This window comes from Kogia breviceps, chromosome 3 (assembly GCF_026419965.1).
Source record: "Kogia breviceps isolate mKogBre1 chromosome 3, mKogBre1 haplotype 1, whole genome shotgun sequence".
NCBI lineage: Eukaryota > Metazoa > Chordata > Mammalia > Artiodactyla > Physeteridae > Kogia > Kogia breviceps.
Genome location: NC_081312.1, coordinates 69,271,515 through 69,287,499, shown reverse-complemented (window position 1 = coordinate 69,287,499; position 15,985 = coordinate 69,271,515). Strand labels below are relative to the sequence as shown.

The 15,985-nt window shown below is 36.0% G+C and overlaps 1 protein-coding gene across 3 annotated transcripts in view; it reads right to left on the bottom strand.

Moving 5' to 3' along the window:
• Positions 1-15,985, bottom strand: part of PRKD1 (protein kinase D1) — a 343,255-nt gene that overhangs the window by 68,926 nt on the left and 258,344 nt on the right. For 2 of the 3 annotated variants that reach the window (XM_067028633.1, XM_059056015.2), the window contains exons 3-5: positions 13,928-14,059; positions 12,426-12,586; positions 2,057-2,080 (exon numbers count right to left, since the gene is read on the bottom strand). In XM_067028633.1, coding sequence (XP_066884734.1) covers positions 2,057-2,080; positions 12,426-12,586; positions 13,928-14,059 — 317 coding nt within the window. The remainder of the gene's footprint in view (positions 1-2,056; positions 2,081-12,425; positions 12,587-13,927; positions 14,060-15,985) is intronic. The other variant, XM_059056016.2, reaches the window with a different exon arrangement.

Sequence of the window (15,985 nt, the reverse complement as noted above, 5' to 3'; positions counted from 1 at the left end):
TGAGAAAATGCAAACTCTCATACACTGCAGTCAGTGAAGTCATAAATTTAAACTTTTACATCCTTTTGAAGAACTAGTTGGCAAAAAGAAATGTGTATATTCTTTGGTCTACTTGGCTTCTAAGGATATAACGTACTGGATTCATTTGATAAATACTTACTGAGAAACCTACAAATATGTTTACAAGTGTGCAAAAATTACAGACAAGGATGCCTATTTCCACCTTGTTTTTAAAAAAAGGAACCAATCTAATCAATAGGGGAGATTAAGTAAATTAATATATATCATTGCAATGTAATACCAGAAAGCTTTTACAAAAACACATTTCTTTGTTTCCATAGTGTCCATTCCTGCAAGTCCATGAGGGCAGAGGACTGATCTACACTTGTATACTTTTGCATCCTTGAGTTACAAACCTGAAAATATAAACTCTGACTAGGACATGCTGAACATGGAGCCATGACCAGGTTTCTCAAACAGTTTTGCAACTCATAAACTGTCACTAGAATATTTCTCTGAAATATTGGTCAAATTTTATGAATAATTATCTTCCAGGACATTATAAAGAAAAGAAGAAAAGTTTGTTACCTTTTCATCAAACCAGCTATAAACAACTTCAAGAACAATAGCTTATGCAGAAGATGCATCTTGTTACCCTTAGGAGCTATCCCATGAAGGCCTGGCTGCCTTTAAGTTGTACAACTTCCACAGAAAAGCAAACTACCCTTCAGTCCTCTTTTACACCATCTGCTCCGATTTCAGTGCAGGAGAGGGAAGTGGAAAATGCTTCCCGCCCTCTTTTGGCTTCATTCCCAAAGGATAATTTGAAGGGAAAGATACTAGTCCACATCTAAAATTATGTCTGGACGGCACTGTAAATTACAAAATTTAAATTTACAATATCAAAAATTATACTGACCTAGCATTCACCCCAGACTTTTCTAAGTACGGCACATTTTGAACTAGGATAATTTTTCAAACATGGGAATTCACTATTATTGAAGCAGATCTCTTCATTTTACATCTTATGAATCAAGATATCTTGACTTGTCAATTTTCTTTAACCCAGAACATGTTCTGGTTGTGTTTTCATTTGCTTCCTATGTTAGAGTTACCTTAACAATACCATCTTAGAATGTACACTAATAATGCTATTTTAAATTTAGTCTCATGAAAGAAAATAACAATATGTCAACTCTCAACTCACCAGAGGTACAGAAATAAGAAAAACGAAACATTAACAAGTCAACTGGTCAAAACAAGTTATCACAAGAAGAGCACTGTTGTATATCCTGCTTTAATGCTTGACTTCTCCATGTTTAGGTTATTAATTGCTTAAGATAGACAAAAGGCCAATTTTGGAGGTGGTCTTACTTAAAACCTTTATGAAGGAAATGTGTGTTTTTCCATATAAAATTTCTTCTTGGATTGAGACCTTAATACATACACTAGTACCATCTTTTTAAAAAATAATTAAATAGACTGTGATAATACATTAAGGATTCAAAGCTCCTTTCTTGAAAAGTTATAGTCCTCTTCAGGCAGTCTTTGTTTTGTGCCTTATGGCGCCAACCAAAACTGCTGGATACCAGGATGGTGACCTCACTTGGCATGGTACTATGGTACCTAGCACCAGGACACAGTTCCAGCATACAGGCATTTCAGTTAATATGCTACCATGTAAAGTGAGTGCTGACTGTGTTCTGTTCTATTCTCAACTGGCCTGCCCAGCTTCATAGAAAAGACACCAATGTTATGGAATCAAGTAATCTGAGGGCAAAATTTTATCTAATAAACGAACTATTGGTGTAATGCCTGCACTGCTCTTTGTCTTCTTGAAGACTGTGAAAACTTAAACAATAACACCAGGAAAAGACAACCACCACCACCACCCACCATGGGCTTTCTGCAGTTCAGCAGGTGGGATTCTGAGCTAAATTCTGACCTGAGTATTCTCATAGAGTCAATACAGATGACTGTCTGATGTTAATTTAATATTATAATGTTGGCTTGCAAAAGATGGTGAAGCACATTCCTAGGCAGAGTTAGTACCTACCTCAAAGCCAGGACTCACAGGAGACTGAAACATGAAGTCGTAAGAGCAAAAAGCAGAGAAAGGTACAGAAAAGGGGAGGCAAAAGACAAGAGAACCGTGTTATTATTGGAGGAAAGCAATGCATGTTACTCAATAATATTATTAGCAAATAATAGATATATTTTCAAGAAAAAGCAAAATGTGATACTAATCAGTCTTTGTGGCACAGAAACATCTGCGTTAGAAACTACTTTTTAACATTTCAATGGAACTACAGACACTAAGATTGCAAAAACACAGTTTACAGTTTTGAGTTGGTAGAGGTAAAGAAAATATCTACTTGTCACAGTGTCAGTGATGAAAGACGGTTCATTCAACTTCTTGAAAATAAATTAGAGTCAGAAAGAAGCATTTTGACCTTTAAGTGAAGGATCAGATTTTCTTCACAATAATTCATACTCTCAATGGAAAAAGAAAGAAAAAGGTCATCAAAGTAATCAAATGTGACATAGTTATCTGCCTGCAGGCAAGAATAAGTTGATGAATAATCAGTATCAGTCAGTGCTTTACAAACCTGAGAAGTCCAATAGTGGGTTAGAGTTTTAATGAGAGAAATATGTCTACAGTGTATTCTTTGCTCATTTTAGAGTCTTTGCTGCATATCATTGTTTTCTGTCTGATTTCATTTAAGGTTGAAATATAATTCAAAAGTAGAAAGGTTATGATAAATTTTTTTAAGAGGAGGAGTATCAATGAAAAATCTAAGAAACATTTTGGTTAAGTAGACATGCATCTGGTAATTTATGCTGAATATGTTCTTTTTCATCTCTGTTCCCTCAAGCTTTGTGGGGTAGCTCTATCTGATAACTAGAAATTAAATCAAAAGTAAAATACAGTTGACTCTTTTTCTTAACAAAAATGCATGATGGTGTTATGAAATCCATGATATTTCCAGTGTTGAATAAACATTACACTTTGAGAAAAAACCTATTATTTGTTCTCTCAGTCCCTGCATCCTAATTCGCAAGGTACAGCTAACCCATTTTGTCAGATTTGGGAAAGGGATGTACATTTAGATTGAGGTTCTGCTAAAATTAACTGTGACCCAGTGATACCAGTTAGACTTCCGGATTAACATGAAGCATGAGCAGAATTCAGGGGCAACAATTGCTCATTTGGCCAGATCCAAACATGACTTTGGACTAGAAATTATAACCCTGTTTGAATGTACTTTTATGGAACATTTTCATACAGAGGAGGCAAAGCTTTCCCTTTGAGAGAAGAAATCAAATTTCCTCAATTTCCAAAATAAGATATTATCCTTGTCATCAACTTACCTAATATCCAAAGCTCAGGATTTTCCTCCAGTTTGTAGCCCTGAATGTCTTTATTCTGGGCTATCATCAGAATTTAATTCCAGCTTAGTGCTGGTTTACTGCACGATATTTGAAGATGGTCTATGCAACATGCATTAATTGACTTATTCCTCTAAGTTACCATTTCTAAAAGTGCATGTTATGTTCCCACTAGATATTCCTAGGTTTCCTGAGAAAAAGGGATTCCACAGTTGAATCAGTTTAGGAACACTGATTTCATCATTGCAAGACTTCTGAGAACCATAACTATGATTAATGAATATTGTGATGTCCAGTACTTGGATGGACTGAGAAGTACTTCCCAATATTATTTGACTAGGAGAAGGGTTTTTTGCATAATATTTTATAGCACCATTATTTTAAAGAAAAAAATTTGGGAAACACACACCTCTGTATTTCTCCCTTGCTATCAAATTAGAATCACCAGAAATGTCCACAGGTCACCAAGAAAAAGAGAGCCATCTATTCCTTTGGTAGCTGGTTGTAATATTTTACTAGAGCTTTGTTTTTATTTCTGTTTTTCCCTTGAAAGAAGATCATATGAATCACAGTTGTGTATCTGTGGTGAAGACTACTGTAGAAAATGTTTATTATGTAAATGAATACTATATATATTAGGGTGATGTGGCATATTACTTTCATTTAGCATCCAAAGAATTTATGTTTCTTGTTACTGAATAATGCAATTTCTATAACCCCATTTTCTTTAAGTTGACTGATAGGAATCTCAGAATTAAATTTAATTATTAACTTTTCTGATATAATATTTCATTCTTTTACCACATGACTTGGGATGAAGAAACCTAGTGACTTTATAACTTGCTATTGTCATTTAAAAACCTTTTTATTGAGGTATAATTTATAAGGAATAAAGTACAGAAAATTCTAGGTGTACAATTTTTTTTTTTTTTTTTTGGCGGTATGTGGGCCTCTCACTGTTGCGGCCTCTCCTGTTGTGGAGCACAGGCTCCAGACACGCAGGCTCAGTGGCCATGGCTCACGGGCCCAGCCGCTCCATGGCATGTGGGATCCTCCCGGACCGGGGCACGAACCCGTGTCCCCTGCGTCGGCAGGCGGACTCTCAACCACTGTGCCACCAGGGAAGCCCTAGGTGTACATCTTGATGAGGTTTTACATGAGCATATAAGCATGTAACCTCTACCCAGATCAAGATATAGAATATTTCCAGCATCCAGAAAGGCTCTCTCTTGCTCCCTCTCTCAGTGGGCACCTACGAGGAACCATTATTCTGATGTCTCTCACCATAAATAAGTTTTTCTGGATTAGAACTTCATACACTGGATTCACAGGCATATAATCTTTTGTGTCTGTTTTTTTGCCTAAATATTATTTTGTGAGATTCATTTATGTTGCTGAATGAATCAACAGTTCCTCAATTCTATTGCTGTATTGCTGTATACTATTCCATTGTATGACTACCACTATTTATTTGTTTCTAGCTTTTAGCTACAATGAATAAAAATGTTAAAAACATGCTTGTAACAATACCATTCACAATGGCACCCCACCAAGGTGAAATACTGAGGTATAAATCTAACAAAATATGAATAAGATCTATATGAGGAAAACTACAAAACTCTGATGAGTGACATAAAAGAGCACAATAATGGAGAGAGATATACCATGTTCACAGATAGGAAGACTCAATGTTATCAATTTGTCAGTTCTTCCCAAATTGACCTATAGATTCAATGCAATCCCAATCAACATCTCAGAAAATTATTTTATGGATATCAACAAAGTGATTTTATAGTTTATATGGAGAGGCAAAAGACCCAGAATAGCCAATATGATGCTGAAGGAGAAGCATAAAGTTAGAGGACTGATGCTACCCAACTTCAAGACTTACTATAAAGCTATAATAATCAAAACAGTGTGGTATAAGAATGATAAATAGATCAATGAAGCCAAACAGTGAGACCCCAAATAGGCCCCCATAAATACAGTCAACTCACCTGTGACAAAGAATCAAAGGCAATACAATGGAGCAAAGATGGTCTCTTCAATAAATGGTGCTGGTGATTCACATGTAAACAAATGAATCTAGACACAGAACTTACAATGAATTAATAACTTAATTAACTTAAATTAAAAAGTAAATTAATGAAAGTTAATTAAGTTAATTTAAATTAAAAAATTTAACTCTACATGAATCATAGACCTACCTAAACATAAAACACAACACTATAAAAATCCTAGAAGACAACAGAGGAGAAAACCTAGGTGACCTTGGATATGGTGGTGCTTTTTAAAATACATAACCAAAGACATGATCCTTGAAAGAAATAAATGATAAGCTGGATTTCATTAAAATTAAAAACTTCTGCTCTGCAGAAGACAATGTTAAGAGAATTAAAAGACAAGCCACAGACAGGGAGAAAACATTTGCAAAATATTAGCAAAAGACACATCTAATAAAGCGTGTCATCCAAAATATACAAAGAACTCTTGGAACTTCCCTGGTGGTCCACTTGGTAAGATTCCACACTCCCAATGCAGGGGACCTGGGATTGATCCCTGGTCGGGGAACTAAATCCTGCATGTATGCCACAGCTAAGAGTTTGCATGCCACAACTAAGAAGTCCGCCTGCCACAACTAAAGATCCTGCATACTGCAACTAAGACCAGGAGCAATCAAAGTAAATAAATAAATATTAAATAATATATCTATATACAAAGAACTCTTAAAATTCCACAATAAGAAAACAAACAATCTAATTTACAAATGGGCCAAAAACCTTAACAAACGTCTTACCAAAAAAGATACACAGATGGCAAATAAGCATGTGAAAAGAAGTTTCGCATCATGTCATCAGGGAAATGCAAACTAAAACAATGAGAAACCACTACACACCTATCAGAACACAAAATCCAAAATAGCAACACCAAATACTGACAAGGATGTGCAACGACAGGAACTCTCATTCATTGCTGGTGGGAATGCAAAATGGTGCAGCCACTTTGGAAGACAGTTTGGCACTTCTGACAAAACATAATCTTATCATATGATCCAGCAATTGCACTCCTTGATACTTACTCAAAAGAGCTGAAAACTTATGTTTACACCAAAACCTATACATGGATGCTTACAGCAGCCTTACTCATAACTGGCAAAACGTGGAAGCAACCAAGATGTCCTTTGTTAGGTGAATGGATAAATGAACTGTGGACATCTTGACAATGGAATGTTATTTCACTCTAAAATGAAATGAGCCATCAAGCCATGAAAAAACATGGAGGAAACTTAAGTATGTCCTACTAAGTAAAAGAAGCCAAACTGGAAAGGGTACATACTGTATGATTCCAACTATATGACATTCTTTTTTTTTTTTTTTTCCGGTACACGGGCCTCTCACTGTTGTGGCCTCTCCCATTGCGGAGCACAGGCTCTGGACGCGCAGGCTCAGCGGCCATGGCTCACGGGCCCAGCCGCTCTGCGGCATGTGGGATCTTCCCGGACCAGGGCACGAACCCATGTTCCCTGCATTGGCAGGCGGACTCTCAACCACTGCGCTACCAGGGAAGCCCCCAACTATATGACATTCTGAAAAAGGCAAAACTATAGAGACAGTAAAAAAAAATCAGTAGTTGGTAGGGGTTGGCTGGAGGGGAGGAGGGAAGAATAGATGAAGCTAAGAGGAATTTTAGAGCAGTGAAAATACTCTGCATGAAACCATAATGATGAATACATGTCATTATGCATTTGTCCAAATCCACAGAATGTACAACACCATGAGTGAACCCTAAAGCAAACCATGGACTTTGGTTGGTTATGATGTGACTGGGTGATTATGATGTGTATGTCAACGTTATGTTCACCAGTGTTAGCAAAAGTACCACTCTGGTGAGTGACGGTGATAATGGTGGGGGGCAAGGGGTATATGGGAAATCTCTGTGCCTGCCTTTCAATTTTGCTGTGAACCTAAAACTGCTTTAAAAAAGTGAAGTCTAAAAAATTTTTAGAAATTCTGTAAGTATTTTTAAAAATTAAATTTTTTAAAAAAATTCTGGTACATATCTTTCCATGCATGTCTATACACATTTCTGGTGAATATATACCTAGGAGTAAAACTGCTGAGTCACATGATATGCATATGTTCAGCTTTAGAAGACAACTGCCAACCAGATTTCCAAAGTTGCTGAACCAATTTATATTCCTAGTAGTAGTGTATGTGAGTTCTAGTTGCTCAATATCTTCACCAATACTTGTTATTGTCAGTTTTTTTTCCCCAACATTAGACATTCTGGTGTAGAGATATCACACTGGAGATTTAAATTTAGACTCTGATAAATAATGATGTAAAATACATTTTCATGTTTACTGGCTGTCTTCTTTTGTAAAGTGCCGTTCAAGTACTTTGCCTGTAATCTTAAATAAGGTTGTCTGTCTTTTCAACTTTTATAGATGTTCTTTATACATTTGGATATGACTCTTTTACAAGATATATATACATATTATATACATTGAAAATATCTTTCCCCATTCTGTGACTTGCTTTTCCACCCTTTTAACGGTATATTTTGCTGAAAATAATTTGTTAATTTTAATGATGCCCAATTTATCAATTTTTTTCTTTTGTCATCAGTGATTTGAGTCCTATTTGAAAAAGGTTTTCATGACCCAAGTTACTGTAGATACTTTTGTATGTTATCTCCTAGAAGCTCCTAATCTACCTAGGATTTATTTTGTATATGGTATAAGGTTAAGGTCAAGATTCACATTTTCCATATAGTTATCCCATTGGTTCCAGAAATATTTGTTGAAAAAAACCATCCTTTTCTCACAGCAGTGGTACTGTTGTCATAATTTAGTTGGCCTGTATATGTGCACAGTTTCTGGACTCCTTCTATTCTGTTTCATTGGTTTATTTTCTGTTCTTGTGTAATACCACATTGTCTTAACTATGGCTTTATGATATGTTTGGAAATTCTCCAGCTTTGCTCTACATCAGGGGTTCTCAAACTCAGCACTACTGACATTTTGAGCCAGCTACTTCTTTGTTTGGGGGCTGTCCTGTGCATTGACCTCTCTGTGATTTCCTTATTTCTTTTTTTTTTTTTAACATCTTTATTGGAGTATAATTGCTTTACAATGGTGTGTTAGTTTATGCTTTACAACAAAGTGAATCAGTTATACATATACATATGTTCCCATATCTCTTCCCTCTGATTTCCTTATTTCTGAGACATTTGTCCCTCAAGTCCTGATTGCCTTGGTTGCTCTTAGGTACCTTTAAATATTGTTTTGTTATGTTCTGTTATACTGTATTCAGCTTTTATAATTGTCCCTTACAGGAGAGTGGTCTGATACAAGCTTCTTCATAGCCAGGAGCAGAAGTTCTGGAACAGATTATTAACTTTTTTGCCTAAGACTAAGCCGTGTATAACATGATTTCAAATGGCTTTAACTTTTCCCAAACGCCACAAGAACATCTGTAAATTTTTAAAAAGAGATGATTTTTAAAAAGGTCTAGATGATAAATAGAGATATTATAGGATCATTTAATCTTGACTTCTATGCAATTGTCTAGAAGTTTATAAAACTGATATAATCTTAATAAGTATACTTATACATAATGAAACAACATATTGGTGTGTCCTCCTTAAGTACCTACTGAGTTTTTCTTGTTTCCTTCTAACATAGGTGATGATGTACAGAAATATATACACCCTTGCAGAGCTCTTAGGACATAAATTGCCTACATTTTGGATTTTCTCAAAACAGGACTGCATCATGGTTGGAATAATGGATACAGTTTAGTGCTGAAGTTGATGACTGACAAAGCTTGTCATAAGATCTATGTTGTTATACTTTTTTTCCTATGTTAGCAGCATTATAGAAATCCAAGACTCTATTTATTTGCCAGAAATGGGTAAATTAATAGAATTACCAGTATTTTCATCCATATGTGAAATGGTGATTTTGCAGTCAAAATAGGCAATCAAGTGTTGAATAGAAAAATCATTTTCTTACATTTGGGAGAAAATCTATACTTATGGCAGACTTGCAACATGAGTGGTCTAATGTCATTACTTAGCAATGCCATCTTTATATAGGCCATCATCCTTTTCAGAAATGGAAAATATTGTTTATTGTATATGGACTAAAAGGTTTTACTATCATTACCATAATGTTACCTTTGACTAGGCATTCACTATAACCTCTAAACTATAGTTACTGGCCTTCTATGTTTTGCACAGGGATGAAAAGAGATATATTAGCTGCACTCTGAGCATGCAAAGAGAGACATACAGGCACCCCAAGGGGCAAAAGTGCTATGATGAATGTAAAACATGCATTTGAGAGCCAATGTGTCACCAACACTATTACCAAAGGCATTTTTCATTTAAAGGTTACCCACAGGGCATTTTTTATAAGGTTATGAAAGTTCATAACATTTTTCAAAGTATCCTGTGGCCCCAATATTTTCTCACCTCATAAATATCTGATTTGATCAAACTTTTGTAAGCATTCTTGGCAGATATAGTTAAAATGTGATTTTTAAAATGTATTTTTAAAACATTTTTAAGCATTCTACTACAAAAAAATTCCGTTCAGCAATACAGTGCTAATGAATTTCAACATCTGATGTACAATATAGCTTGTAATCAAGTAATTCGAATAATTAAATAATTATGTAATTTGATTAAATAAAGCAATTAAAGCAATTAAATAATTTGGTTGAAAAACACAAAAACCTGCTTAAAGACTTTAGTAACCTAAGTTAAATTTATATATAAATTATACATTCACATTTATAAATATGCATGCATATAATAATTTCATTTATATTTATAAAATCTAAATGATACATATGTGATGTTTGGAAGTATATATATATACACACATGTATGTATACATACATATGTGCATATATGTATATATTATTAAAAACAGATAGTTTTTTTTCTTAATTTTAGTATTCAAATTTCACACAAAATTAATTTTAAATACATCAAGCATATATTAAGAAACACATTAAAACAGATTATATACATGCAACTCTTTCTATTGACTTATGAAGTCTTTGCACAAAAGCCATCATTTAAAATTACCCTGTATGACTTTGAAGAGATCAAACACTTAGCCTAATACAGAAAATCAAACCGCTGATAAATGAAAAAGCACAGTAAAGATCAGCTTAAGTAACACCTCATTTTAGAAGTCTGGTCTGAATTCTCCAGGCAAACTTAATTAAATATATTCCTATTAATTCTTTTTGAAAAACTGAGATAGTTTTAAAAGAAGAATCTTTAGCATTAATTATCTAGATTCTAATCTATTCTAATGATGAATAACTTTAGTTTAGAGCTTTAGATTTCTTATGAGATGTTAACTAACATTTAAAAATCTTTTCCTGGTGAAACTGAAAACAATACACAATAATTTATAATTTTGTTTCTTAAACTTGCTTAAAAATGTCTATTCTGTAAACAGTATGACTCTCAGAGACGGTACTTAAAAGCAAGAGTAACTGCTAACTTATAAAATCACTACCTACAAAAATTCAAACGAAGTCAAGAAATCTCAGAGTTGGAAAGATAATATGAGAGTTATTTGAAAAAGTAAATAGATTTTGACTTAAGCACCTTTCAGTAAGAGTATCATTAATTCTAACTAATACAACTTTATAAAATAATATATAACCACACATGCATTCTGAATAGTCACCAAAATATAATATATTCTTCTAGTTACTAGTGGGATTTAGTACCTGACTTCCCCTAACAGGTCACTTCATGAAAACACAACAAACTCTCCCCCAAAAGTCACAGAAACACAGAGTATAGACTTTTCCTATTTATCAAAATAAGCATTCATTTGAGTTATATGTCTGGCTTATGTTGTAACAAAATTTAACTGATTTAAAGATCACAATAAAATATTTTCCGAACAATAGAGTCATTAATACAGCTTTTTAGAGATGGCTTCAAAATGCGTTGCCCCGGGGGCTTTCCTGGTGGCGCAGTGGTTGAGAGTCCGCCTGCTGATGCAGGGGACACAAGTTTGTGCCCCGTTCCGGGAGGATCCCACATGCCGTGGAGCGGCTGGGCCCGTGAGCCATGGCCGCTGAGCCTGCATGTCCAGAGCCTGTGCTCCGCAACGGGAGAAGCCACAACAGTGAGAGGCCCGCCCGCATACCGGGGGAAAAAAAAAAAAAAGCATTGCCCTTCTCCACTCCAGGGATTTATCTAACCTAAATGTTTGATAATTTTTATTTTTCTCTTTGATTGATGTTTGTAATTATTAGATTATAAAGAGTTTTTGTAATATCTACTAGCAGAGGGAATAAATATAGGAAACTTAAGCTCACACAATTAGCTTATTTCAGAATAATGTTCTTATTTTAAATAGCGCACATAATTACCACAATTTTTACTTTGCTTTCAATGTCTGGAAAATCAAAATTTGACGTTCTTAAAGAAAAAATATTTAAGCCATATCCACAGATATATATTTTAGAGCCAATGGAAATATTTAAAGTATTAAATGCTATTTTCCCCATGGCATTTGTCAGCCAGTGTCACTTTGACATCAGCATGTATGCCTTTAATGCCAAACAATTAAAGACTTTCATGTTTTCATATGAGCGAATTTCAGATTTTCTCCCAGAATAAACAGTCAACTATGTCACAAAGTACTCTAATAATCGTCAGAGAAGAAAATCTTGTATCTCTGGTTTCCAAATTTTGACAAACTACGTTTTGTCACATTCATGGATTAGTTTGTGCAGCTCTGGCTCCATGACCATGATGAAACCTCACAGATTTTTAAATTGCTCTCAGCTCACAGATAAAAGCAAACTCGAAGCTGTTGGATATTTGTTGAAGCACTGACCAATCTATAGCACAGGCCCTGAAGAAACACAGTCATTAACACCCTGGCTGTGTCCTCTCTCCCAGGGCACTGTCTTGGATTGATTACCACTGTTACCACATCGTCCTACAGATTTCTCATGTAAACGGGCAAATGGATAAACAGGAGGCCATACCAGAAGGGGCTCATCGGGGGCACTGGTGGAAAGCTCGGCAGATGCTGTGCGGACAGTGCTGAGCCCAGTAAGGGAAACATTTGAGAGCCTTCTCCGCCTCACGCCACTGCAATTGTTGGGGATTTTAAATGCACATCTCTTGTGGTAATTCAGCCCACATCCTGGAAGGAGAAAGTAAAAATGACTTTTGTTCAACTATAAATTAAAAGCTACCTTAGTATAAGTTGTAAATTATGAATTTTTAGAAACAGTACTGCTTCCATTTTTCTTGAGGCTGTTCGAAAATTTAAATTTTCTTTTGAGCTTCTCCTGATTTATTTTCCCAATTTGTCAATAAGCTGGGTTTTGACATCTGATTTTATTGGATGAGCCCAGCAACTACCCTAGTTATCATTTTTAAAAATGTTTTCTAACATAAGGGACTTGGACTTTGAGGGATCTAGTAATAAAACTCCAGTGAGATGACCTATTTTTAGCTGCCTCAAGTTCTATTGCAGGGGAAAATTAATGATAACGCTTCACAACTTTTGACTTACACTCATTTGAATCATGGCTCCACAACTTGTCTGTCTACATGGCCTTGGACAAATTACTTCACCTCAGTTTTCCTGTCTGTAAAACGAGGATAATAACTACCTTGCAGAATTGTTAAGAAAATACGTAAAATACTTCACATGCTAGTTTCTACATGGTAGATAATTAGGAAAGCACCATTTTCCTCTCAATATTTCTACTGTTCATAGTTCTCTCACGTAGTCTTACTGTTCAGAATTTCCCCATGTGTCACATAGCAGGCCAGACAAATTTTCATAAAACTACACTTTAGGTAGACTTTCTTCCAGATCACTGTCTCTTAACTTCCCTTCTTACAGACAGAAATTCAGAAATTATGGTTATTTTATTTATGGATTTCATCATAAAAGCTTGGGGTTTTTGGTCAAAGTCAAACAGCTCTATCCCTCCTCACCCCACCCTTCATCAAAAAAGAGCAAGGTATGATTTGGTCCGTTTTTAAGATTATATCATGGTATCCTATAAACCTGAATTATGCACTTCAAGGATTTCTGTCCATGGAGGATGATAAAACCATGATCTTGGTGTAGAAACTGGGTACATGTTCCAGCCTGCCACTCAACAGCTGAGTGACCTTGGATGGTTTGATTAACCTCCTGAATCTCAGCTCCTTTCAGCAAACATTTATTGAATGCCTACTATTCCAAGTTCTGCCTTAAGATGCAAATTATATGTTTAACCTGTGAGCAAAATAACCAACACGTTATGGGAGAGAAACATATCCACGTGATATAGGGGAAAAGATAGGAGAATCTAGCTTCCCAGATCAGGGCTAACATGATGAAGATAGGAAATGAACCGAACAGAATCTACACAGTACCCAGATCCCTGGAAGGTATCTGAAGGAAAGAAGGCATTGCAGAAGAGGGCACGACATAAGTAGCTAACTGCAGCATGCGTTCTACTTGGCTGGGGAAGGAATACCTTACCTTCACATTTAAGGCCTTGACGCACCAGCCCCCATAGCATTTCTCCACAGTGATCACAGAAAGCTGGAGCTCTGTACGAATGAACAAAGAGAGTGTGGGGACGAATCTGAAAGTCCTCAAAGGTGGCGGAAGCTGTGAAAATAGTAACATTGAAAAATAAGTTGAATAAATACGCTCAGCTGTAGATAATTAGTATGCAAGATAGTTAACATGCAAGTATGGGTATAACTGGGCAAAGTCAGGAAAGATAAGATGTAACACTGATTGACTTTTAGCCATTCCACTCCATTCTTTTCAACCACAGCTTTACAAGTGGTGGCACAGGAACCTCTTGTCTTCCTGCTTATCAAGGTCTCAGGCCACTTCAAAAATAGCCAAAACGGAGCTTCCCTGGTGGCGCAATGGTTGAGAGTCCACCTGCCGATGCAGGGGACACGGGTTCGTGCCCCGGGCCAGGAAGATCCCACATGCCGCGGAGCGGCTGGGCCCGTGAGCCATGGCCGCTGAGCCTGCGCGTCCGGATCCTGTGCTCCACAGCGGGAGGGAGAGGCCACAACAGTGAGAGGCCCGCGTACCACAAAAAAAAAAAAAAAAAAAAAAGCCAAAATGCTAGAACAAAGAATGAATGAAAGAATAACTCAATTCAATCTATTAATAATGGATGTTGCTTTAAAACACTTTGCTTTGTCTCTTACTTAAATGAGCCAGAGAGGTATTCAGAAATATTAATGGAAAGGAAACACTTGATGAATGGAATTTAGACAGATCAGAAGACAGTGTACTTGAATATGACCTTGAAGAAGTACATTAGAATGGTGGGGCCCAACTGGAAGAAATCTGGACAGCCTCTTTTGGGGAGATACAGTTGTTTGAACTCTTAGGCAATATAACCAAGCATTTAAATCCTGACCTAAAAATAACAAGCAGCCTCTTCATCAATATGCCAAACAGAGGGATTTAATACACACACTGGTAAATTTCAGCCCACTCTGATAAATATACTTTAGCAAATCATATTCATGCTATAGGGTACTTTTTGTTATTGCTTATTGTTATTTATCCCATATGGTATTTGTACAGAGTATTGAAATTCATTATGTTTTAAAAATGATACTTTTCCACATGATATTTTTGTTATGTTATCAAAATAGTGCATGGTTTTTTGGTGTTGCTTAAATCAAGAAATAGAAAGGTACAGAGAACTGAAAGTGAAAGACCACCCCTTTTCCCAAAATTCTAGTGTGTAGGGCTATATATTTCTGGATCTATTTACACATATAGCCTGATATTAAGGCTGCCGATAATAGTCCAGAGAGTGCTGACCTATGAGTGAGAAGAGCTGGATGAGCCTTTGCCATTACCTTACTGACAACTCACTTAATCATCACAAGCCTCAGTTTCCCATACATAAAAAGAGAAGGTCTGACCAATGGTGACTTCTCCTAACCCTTAAAGTATAAACTTCCATTAACTTGGAATAGAGCCATATGCACTTTATTTCATCAGGTTTTATGCAAAGAGAATTTAGGGGAAAATTTAGGCCTTAAATACATCCTTCTATTCTACCTTCCCTTCTCTTCCTCCTGTTCGTCTTCTTGACTTACTTTTTCAACACACATTTGTTAAACACCTTTTCAATATTGTCAATGGCACCATTCCAGGGACAAAGATGTAAAGATAAGTAAGGCATCTTTACAGAGCCTACCAGACCAGCAGAAAGGCAGATAAAAACAAACACAAAACTCCACAATAACTATAAAATAACTTCTAAGGTTCAAAGAAGCTACAAAATTTGGCCTAAGTTACTAAACAGAACTAAGACTACAACCCACAAGTGTTTTCTCCCCAATCCACTGTCCTTTTCATCATACCAGTGTTACATCTTACCTTTCCTAACTCTGCCCAAAGAGTTATATCCAACAGCCCCATGGTGAGGGAAATAAACATCTGCAGTTTTCCTGATGGTGCCTTGGATAGCACGTATGGGCTAATGAATCACCTGTGGAGTATACTTATGAACTGCTTACCTTGGTAAGTATGCAAGGTGTGACAGAGTGA